General features: G+C 38.3%; 1 protein-coding gene across 1 annotated transcript in view; it reads right to left on the bottom strand.

Moving 5' to 3' along the window:
- LOC136280333 (uncharacterized) overlaps positions 1–9866 on the bottom strand; it is a 27547-nt gene extending 17681 nt beyond the window's left edge. Inside the window, exons 1-12 of the mRNA XM_066165350.1 lie at positions 9794–9866; positions 9276–9338; positions 8416–8738; positions 7822–7957; positions 6869–7185; positions 5829–5976; positions 3474–3680; positions 2983–3189; positions 2317–2621; positions 1802–1952; positions 768–1073; positions 1–146 (exon numbers count right to left, since the gene is read on the bottom strand). The exon at positions 1–146 is cut by the window's left edge and continues 145 nt beyond it. Of these exons, the coding sequence (XP_066021447.1) occupies positions 1–146; positions 768–1073; positions 1802–1952; positions 2317–2621; positions 2983–3189; positions 3474–3680; positions 5829–5976; positions 6869–7185; positions 7822–7957; positions 8416–8738; positions 9276–9338; positions 9794–9866 (2382 nt within the window). The remainder of the gene's footprint in view (positions 147–767; positions 1074–1801; positions 1953–2316; positions 2622–2982; positions 3190–3473; positions 3681–5828; positions 5977–6868; positions 7186–7821; positions 7958–8415; positions 8739–9275; positions 9339–9793) is intronic.

The following is a 9866-nucleotide window of genomic DNA, read 5'->3' as shown; positions in this document are numbered from 1 at the left end:
TAAGTTTACTGCTTTCCAATGACTTTTACCCTCTGAAAGTATTTCTCTGTAATATATAGTGAATAAAGAGGCAGTACACGGCTTCCAACGGACCACCACAACACTTCCTTTCACTTGGTTAGTCCTGTTGACAATGGCTGGGTACCCTTAGAAAAACAAAATTGAAATGAATTTAGGAAAAAAAAAACAAACAAACAAAACAAAAATAAAACAAGCGAATTAAGGGAGCAGATAAATCTCGAGTTGAGAGTTATAAGGGATGGGTCAGGAAACGTAATGATGATCATGAGAAGGAATCTTAAGGAAGGGAATAAATCGGTACAACACAGAGTTCTCCATACCATCCCATTATGTATTGAGGCTCGTGGAATCAGATAACCAACAGTGGAATTGTAGTTTCAGCTGACAATCGACTCCTGTAAGGTTTTTAACGATCACTCGTGCTTTCTACTTGTGCGAGGCCATGCTTGTGTAATTGTTTTCTTTTTTGTTTTTCTTTTGTTTTTTACTTTTTACAATGCAATAAGTGTCAAATAATTGTGGAAAAGACTTGGTTGGTATGACGCGGCGTTTGTTCTCGGCCAAGAGACTTGTCAAATACTTTTCGTAAATTGCATGCGAACTCGTCGAGCATCGCGCTCAAAGTCCCGACCACGAAACCAAGATGTTAGCAGTCTGGCCCTCTATCACAGAAGGATTCCCATCTATGCCAACAATTTCTACATGGTCTTGGGAAAAATATAGATAGAGAAATACTACTGCTATACCTGTGATGGATTTCACTTGCCAAGACTCTGAGAAGTTACTTTCTCCCACGTCATTCGATGCAGACACTTTGAATTCATAATCTGTGCCACATTCAAGTGGTAAACTACTGCAGCTCAGCTCATTTGTATCCGACGATGTATTTGTACGATGCCAAGCGCTTTCTTCATTCCGTGATTTGATAGCTTTGTAGTACACTGAAAACATACTCACTGGGCAGCCATTGGCATTGGGAGAATTCCACTTTATGGAAGAGTTGTGAAATATTTCGTTTTCTTTGTTTTTAATGACGGGGTGAACAGGAGAAGCTGTGAAGAACATGACCACGGGGGTTAAGACAACATATATTACCATCTAAGGACATTTTCATTTCGCTTTTTGTATTTTATACTTTTGACCTGATCATTTTCTCAAGATTTCAAGCTTAATTGTGTCATCCGCGGCTATAGTGAGATATTGAATTGGAGCTTTATTAATTGACTTGTCAAAAAGTTACTCATCGAGTATAAATTATGAATTGTCAAATCAGCAGCTAAGTTGCTGGGCTGGCTGACGCACGGTTTGAACAATGGAACAGTCCAAAGTACTTTTCTCCCGCCTTGCCCCAGATCCCTGTCGTCCACCTTACCTTATAGTGTTCACGTTCAAGGGAATAACACTTCTCATTCCGTGAGGGAAAATCACTGTCTACATGTTCACTTAATGAAATATGAGGTGATTTCACCCGAGCAACATGGCACAATCTCATACGGAGTAATTTATTTTTTTATGGAAAAAGGTCACAATTTTGTGAAGTAAAGGTAGCGTATTTGTTCTACTTCTTGAGTTCTTTAAAAGCTATTCTTTAGACCATTCACACTTTAATTCCTTTTTAAAGATAAAGTTGTCATACTCTGATTCGAAAAGAACCATCGGTGTATTGTAAACAGAAAAGGTAGTTAATGTTGTAAAACATTTCATAGGTCTGGTCCTTTATCATAGTGTGTTCATTCCAAAATATTAGATCCACAAAGCTCAAAATCAAACACTGACGCACCTGCAGGTGTTTTTGTTCCGTACACTTCTACTCTTAGAGCTTTGTGAAAACGATAGTCAACTGGCTGGAACCGAATGATCCGAGCCCTTGTCACTTCTACCAGAACGTGTTTCACTATTTCATTCTGGCCGCCCCAGCTGCCGCTGAATATCTATAGCAAAATTTTATTAGAAATTAACGGAAACTCAGTTTCCTTCTCGAACTAGGATCAAAGATTCATTGACGTATATCAAAATTTAGCTCTCCCTCTCTCCCACAACCTACTGCAAATCTGATTTAATTCTTGTTCGTTGGGAGTAAGACACCTTACAAACTTGATCCAATTGAAACTGAATTGATTTCACCTTTGGGTCACTTGTAAAAACAGTTTTCAATAGTAAAAAATATATAAGCGTACACTAGTCAATACACCGAAAGAAATAATTTTCATTATTACCACTCCACTGGGACACTTGAGGCTATCTTACTCAGGCAACTATAGAATATTTCTATAACGAGTTTACTATTTTTCAAACCTTTTCCCGGTTGTTCTCCTTATAGGTGATCCAATTCCTTAGGAACAAATGCAGCTTATAACGTTTGGTCCACTGCTTGCGAAGTGGATGCCCTTGAGTTGCTACAGCGCAAATAAAGAACACATCTCCCAGCTCAACTTCCAGGTAATCGTTAGTATTGTTGTTACTGCTAGGTAACCAGGCTCCTAAGGTATTCCTGAGGCGAGCTTTATACAGTTCATTGTTCGCCAGAAACGATGAGGCTGTAAAACGTTTGTCCGAGTGTATGTTGGAGTTGGCCAAATTAACTGCCTGTGTCTGACATGCTTCAAAAGGAAAAGAAAACAGATAAGGGGAAACATAATAAATTGGAATCCTTATCAACAGCCACCTTTCTTCTCTTATCTCGCTCTCGAATTTTGCTGTTGGGAAAAAGCTCCACTGTATTAAGAAGGGATGAGATAAGAGTCAGAAAGATGTTTTTTGCCTTGTTATAAATTGCTTCGCTTTCCCAAAAAGAACGTTCGACTTAAATTTGTACTAAAAGATCAATGCCTTGTGGGGGAATCAGAGTTTTGCTGTGTCTCAGGCTCGTGTCAAGACGATTAACACCTTTCTCCATATAGAACAAAATAACTCTTATCAGTAAAAGTGAAAATTAGACAAATTGTCACGACAGCTGCTTACCATTGCTTGTCTCTCTCTCGGAATAAACCTGTACCTCGCATAGGGACAGTGTTCTTTTAGCGCCTGAATCTTCAATAAAAACAAATTTTCCGACAAGTCTAGGTAGACAATATATGGTGAGTCGCTGAGAAATGTTTTGAACTGTTTTGGAAAGGGGTTTTCCTCCACAAAGCATGTTTGAACGTCTTCTATCGTCACTGTCATAACCTGTTGGACATGAACACAGAACACTTGGCATTGCCTTTTGTAATTTTTCCTCCCCAAATACCAAGTTCAAATTTATCGGGGATCAGGCATTTCTTTGATTTTTCAATTTTTCGTGAAAAAGATATACAGTAACCGTCAGAAAAACATACATTCTTGGGGCTCCTGTTTTAATGTTACTTCTTCCCTGTTTTTACAGTTATATCTATGGAGGGCTTTCTAGAGCGGGTTTTCACGACAATAACTTTATGATTAGTTAATTTTCTTTCGTGATTCCCTTAACCCACCAATCCAGACTTGAAGTCCTTCCATTTGATTTTTGTATGTAACGATGACCTTAGCCACAACCCGCGATGCTCCTAAGTCCACTCTCCACCAGGGGTCCTGCTGGGACTGAGTTGTAGCACAGGAATGAACATCTCCATCCACAGCTTTGTCAGCGGTATAATTTGACCTTGTGGAAGACTGGGAAGCAGACTGATACAAGGCAAGATCTAGGAAAACGAACGGCAACTCACTTTAAGCGCACTGATGTCCTTATTATTTGCTATCAAAGAGTTTATAGTTTAATTTTCAAAGCAAATGACTTATTTATTCTGTAGCGCTGCTCTTAACGATCAAGGTTGGGAATCTCACAAATAAATCATGGCGCTACTCTCAGAGTCACGAATTGTTTGACATTGTGAAATATCAGAGTTATGCTTAATATTCTGTCCTTCCACCCGGTATCATATTTATTACTATACGAGGAAAGATGATTTCAGCAGTTACATTGCTGAACATCATCGACTCACGAGCAGTACTATTGATTAGGACTCCGCGCAATGCCTAACCTACAGCTCTAACTACTTTCGACGACTGACTTTAGAAAGCTGGTGAACTAACTTGGAACAGACTCCCCTCAACAAGTTTCAGCTACTAACGGCACCATGTAAACGACTTATTGACGACATTAACATTGCAAACGAACTGAGTAGAATGACCTAACTTTATCAATAGATTGAAACCGACCAGTCACGACTGTCTCACGCCATTTGAGTCTTACAGTCAATTACATTTCGGAAAAACTAACCTAAACCTAACCCTAACGGTCCAGGACTTAGAACGAGCTAATAGACAGGATAATCCGTTAATGGAAAAGCATTCTTCAAAGTCAGAATTTCTGTCTCATTCCGACGTTTCTCAGAATTGGGTATTCAACTGTGACTGTCTTCCTAAAAAAAATACGATTAAATGATCAGGAGTTTTAGGAAAAAAAAAGAAAAGGGGAGGTATGATTCATATTCTGCAACGTGAAATGCAAACTTTCTTACTTGATCTTATTGTGGAGAAAACTTCAACTTCGCATAGGAGCAACACCTTCAACGATCCAGGTATCCTGATAAATAAATATCTGCCGTACAGCGTCATATTACATCGAAAAAACTTTCCCTTTCCTTGGGGGACTCGTAGATCATTAGTGCAAAGGTCGTTGGTTCCTCCTCTATCTTTAGTTTCATTTCCTTTAAGTAATAACACAAGGTAATACGAAAATCAACTTCTTTGAAAAATCACTTCACGCTAAGACCACATAGACGAACACATAGACTGTATACCTTTCGCCAAACCGAAGTAGAGTCTATGAGCTAATCTCTAATCCGTGGGACGCGGGAAACTGGGCTATCCCTATTTTGAGTACTTACCTACTCTTATCTCGGTACCATTCAAACGTTCCCCACAGCAGTCTCCACTACTGAGTATGAAAACCTCTGAAACAGGCAGCACTTGCTCAAGGTCGACACTCCAAAACGGATCAGGAGTTGGTTTTCCTGTGACTGCACAATAGTATCTGTTTGTATTCTTTACTCCGTCCACTGCTCTTCTCGGATAATTAACATCCACAGCATAAAAAAAATATTTGACTGAAGGGCTGGCTTTCCTAAGGCAAGGTTATCTGAAAATACAAACAGCTTCATTATTAAGTATCTCAGAGTATCGAAAGAAGCGTTAGATTGAAAAATCTAAAATAAGGATACTCTTTCATGTAAATGTCCAGGGGGACCGTGGCACGAGCTTCACATTTATTTTTCTAATTTTTGTGTAAAGAGCGGCTGTTGTCAAGTTGTCACGTGATGTCACTGAATTGTATGAAAAAAGCACAACATTTTACGAGATTATTTCCTACTGTAGTTTTTGCTAACTTTTCGTTCCCCTTCATTGCAACGTATTGTCTCTAGTTATTTTAAAAAACCCGATAGGTTGTTTATTTGAAGGTTTTTCCGCACCGTCTGAGGTTTATTTGGGATTTTCTCACCGGCAAATTCTTGCTCGAGCGAGTTCGAGCTAGTATTATTGTTAGGTCTTGTGGATATTTTCAAACAATATAACGTGTATTGGTAAACTCGATAATTATGAATAAATTCACTCCAAATGGTCTTTCAATGCCTGTACTATCAAAAATGAATGGTTAAGTTAAATCCTCAGTCAACACCCGAGGTTACCGATCTTTAAATTCTAAGCTATACAGTGATTATGAATTATTACTTCTCATTTTTAAAAAAAAAATCCCAGAAGCGGTCTTTTGTATTTACTAGTACGGTTTTTACTAAAAGCGCTGTCGCTAGGAAGCTCTTTTATCGTTATAAACTTATGTGGCCTTTTACCTGCTGTCAGTGGTATTCCATATATCTCAACCCTCATACAACAGTTTCCGTAGTGCTCTTTAGGAATGAAACGTAAACGCTTAGCAACAAGCTCACTGCACAAAATTTGTTTTACTGTTTGATTTCGGTTGAAATTTCCTGCGAAAACCTGTAGATGCAAGAAACATCAAATATCAAACGTGATTTGCGCATTGTAAGCAGACTATCAGAGGCTGGAAATATAGAAATTATGGCGTTCTACTTTTACCTAACTCTTCAAAAGTTTCCCCCACCTAAACAAAGGTCTTTCTTATTCTATTTACAAAACATGACGTTATAGAGTCACTTTAGAGTCTCTGTGGCTCAATCGTAGAGCATCGGAGTGCGGAATTCGAAGATCTGAGGTTCGATTCCCCAAGGGAACTCACAGTGTTTTCTATGACCCACGCTCGTGAAAAGACGAAATAACATCTTTCTCTATTCATTACCGACTTCAAAACTTTCCATCTTTCTTCTTCTGTTTTCTAAACATGACGCTATAGACATTGCTGATCTTAGCAATATGCAGGACGCGTGTTATACACTAACTCAGATTTGTATTTTTGTCCCACGCTCGTGACAAGACGAAAAAAATTCTTTCTCGACCAAGTTAGGGCTTTTTTGTGTTTTCTTTTTTCATAACGCAAATTAGACCATATTTCAGTTTTCTTCCCAGTTAAAAAGATGCAACGCATCCAAGAACTTAGGCCAGCTTTCGATGTCAGTCAAATGTGGCAGTGGCAGTGAGATCCTTTTAATTAGTAGAATCGCTGTTAAGATCGTTTTTCCTTACCTCAAATGCGGGCCTCTCATCACAATACTGATATAAATAAGTTCTTAAGTATTGCCATTACTTTTTCTCAAGACTGTATAAAATACCTTGGTTTACCTTGTTTGTGTTTTTTACTTTGACTCTTAGTGTGTTTAACCAGGTTTTTCAAGCACTTCTATTGTGCGCTTGGATAACTTAAACTTGGAATTATACTGTTTTATTATTTATTAGGTTTCTGAAGGTGACAAACCTTCAATGTTCCCGCCTCCTGATAGTCTTTCCAAGTTGTTCCATCCCTAGATGCCTGAAGTGTGTACTTCCTTACCCACTCGTCCCCTTGGGAGTTCCCCTGAGTTGACACAGCACAGATGATATAAAGCTTTTCAAAGTCAACCTGTAGATATGGCTGACTGTCATTTGTTGCGGCACACCAGGATGATCCTCCACTGTAGTTCAATCGACTATTCTTGGCAGGTGTGTTTGCATTTAGTACAGAGGACGAACTGAAATCTCTGTCCAGGGTGTATCTATTGCCTAGTCCTACGTCGATGTACTGACATCCTGGAACTGCAAATAAAGAAGCATTATTCCAACCTTTATCTAAATCCCGATACAGTCAAACCCCTTTGCCTATTAAGCTGACTGATGAAAGTTACTTATTAGAGGAATTCAGTGATAAAAAAAGAGGATGAGACATCGTCAAGAGTAATACGGATATATGGATAACTTGATTCAAAACTTATCCATCCTGTCAATGTCCTTTTGATCGGTTGCAAGACTAACATTTTGACTTTAATTTTTATTAAGTGTCCATTCCTGGAGAGCCCTTTGCAGTGGGTCGGTCGCCTTTAATCAGCTTTTCCGTTGAATCACGATTGATATAAACCTTTAGGAGCTCAAAATGAGAAGTACATATAAATATGCTAAAGGAAATTCGATTTGGAGAGCGCGAAAGATGCGTACGAGTTTGTGGCGGCGCAGCCGAGAACAACTACTCTAGCTTCTTGACTACGTGCTTCATATCCCGATATCCCAGCTGCTTCATACATCGATGAACGCACGCTGACGCATGAACTTGTTGTTAATTTGAGAATGCACTACACTGAATGCTTAATGATTATCCCGGCCACACCTACGAACCTGCTTCCTGATACGAGAAAAGTAATCATATTCTTATTAATTACTATTGCATTACTAACTCACATTTTTGTTTAAAAATCTCAACCCTAAGGCAGTTTCCATAACGCTGGATTGGATAAAATCGAAAATATCTTGCATATACTGGCAGTGGTAACTTGTGCTGGTCGACTGAAAAATCGTAACCTATACTCTGAAATTCCTATGAAACAAGAATGTAGTAAATAGAACATTACCTTTTTGAAAGGATGAAAAAAAATTCCATAAAAGCTTGTTTCCAAATGCGAAAAAAAGCAAAAAAAATAATAATAATAAATAAAATGTCAACAGTGCTTTTTCGCGAAGCACAAAGTTTTATAATTAATGCTAATTGCTATTTGGTGGCCATCGCCTGATTGTTTAAATAATATGTCTCAAGCTATGTAAGTTTCACTCGTTGTTATTGCAATTTGTGCGCTGTTTTTGTGTGGGTGTGTGTTTGTGTATGAGCCTGTATAAATGAATTAAATTTTGTAATATTGTAATCCCCCTTTATAAGCCTACGAGGAAAGCCTTTGCGGAAAGCAACGACAAATCAGTTTAAACAAAATTTTCAAAACTTTCCCAACGACGAAATTGAAATCAAAAACTTCTTTTCATACATTACAATGGAATTCTTACCATTTCTTCACCACTTTCATCCCGGTAGGTTTCCCAGTTTGATTCATCTAAGGAATAGGACAGTTTGAAAGCTTTAACACTTTGGCGACGTGTTCCTCTTTTTCCTTGGATAGCAACCCCGCATGCTTGAATTATTTCTCCAGTGTCAACTTGAAGCCATTCACTGTCACTGTCAGTCTTATGCGAACACCAACCATTGCCTCTGTAACCGTAGAGTCGACCATAGGCCGCCCGGTATACACCGTGGTAATTGGAAGATGATGTTATCCGATTATCAGGGATTATATAGGGGTCAACAACACCAACAGGATTCTTAAAGCAATCTGTAAAAAATGGATCTGCTGTGATAATTGAATTCACGTTCAACCATACAACAAGAGAATATTGAATATTGCTCTCAATTTTTCATAGTAATTCTAGCTATAATTTTTAGCAGTTTATGAAGAACTAACTACGGTAGAAAGTCGTTCTTCCATTTACCGTTGGTTTTTTCCCGTTGATCGCCAAAAGCAACTTTCTTGATTAAACAGTTGAACAGTGCTTGTCTTCGCTTTAATTTTGTTTAAAGTACACTACCACATGTTTTTACATACCTAGCGACGCGCCTGAAACGTGAGGATATTTAGTACTCTGTGAAAAAAATGATAGAAATCAAACATTAGCAGACGTGAATTGACAGCATCAAAATGCGAAGATCCTCAAATAAGAAGTTATTCTGAAGAGATCAAAAGTTTTTCTCAAGAAACAGAACTGGCTTCCTAGTGAGGATTTTTTTGAACCTGATAAGCTGTACGTACACATTATATTCCGTACTTTGAAATATTTATTGTAATATAGGTAAAATTAATGGGAATACTCACTAGGAATACCAGGAACATTAACTGATGAAGAAATAAGGCCATGATCTCTCAAACTTGGAAAACCTGATCAGAACAAATGTTAAAACTAATGTTAGTAACTAAAAGGAGAAAAAAACAACAGGAAATTTATAGATGGCTGAAAGGAAGTAGTAGTGATTTGAATACAATTATGCACTTGGCTTAGAGTACGTTGATGATCCGATATTTCAAACTACTCTGACGCCTCTTCAATGCACTTGTAAATGCTGACTGCTGAAGTGGCGTTCAATGAGGAATGTTTGGACAGCTTTCTGAGAGCAAATAATTCAGGATAGCTCGTAAAAGGAGTGATTTTAACAACCACGCAAGCCAGTAAGTCACGGTGTATTAAGAGAGTATAACGTTTTAGTTGAAGTTCCTCAAAAAATGCAATTTGTTGATTTCAATTAGCATTTCAATTTAGGTTTTGCATGTTTCACTTGACATTAATTATTTCTTTCGGGCTGACGTTGTCCCGCGGTCAGCCAAAATTGATCCACTTCCGTATGCGCCGATGTTTGACCTCTGCCTTAATACATCTAGACCAAGGGACCCTTTGTTTGACGCTACCAT

This window comes from Pocillopora verrucosa, chromosome 4, assembly GCF_036669915.1.
Source record: "Pocillopora verrucosa isolate sample1 chromosome 4, ASM3666991v2, whole genome shotgun sequence".
Taxonomy (NCBI): Eukaryota; Metazoa; Cnidaria; class Anthozoa; order Scleractinia; family Pocilloporidae; genus Pocillopora; species Pocillopora verrucosa.
The sequence above is the reverse complement of the archived record's forward strand: the minus strand, read 5'-3'. Positions and strand labels throughout refer to the sequence as shown.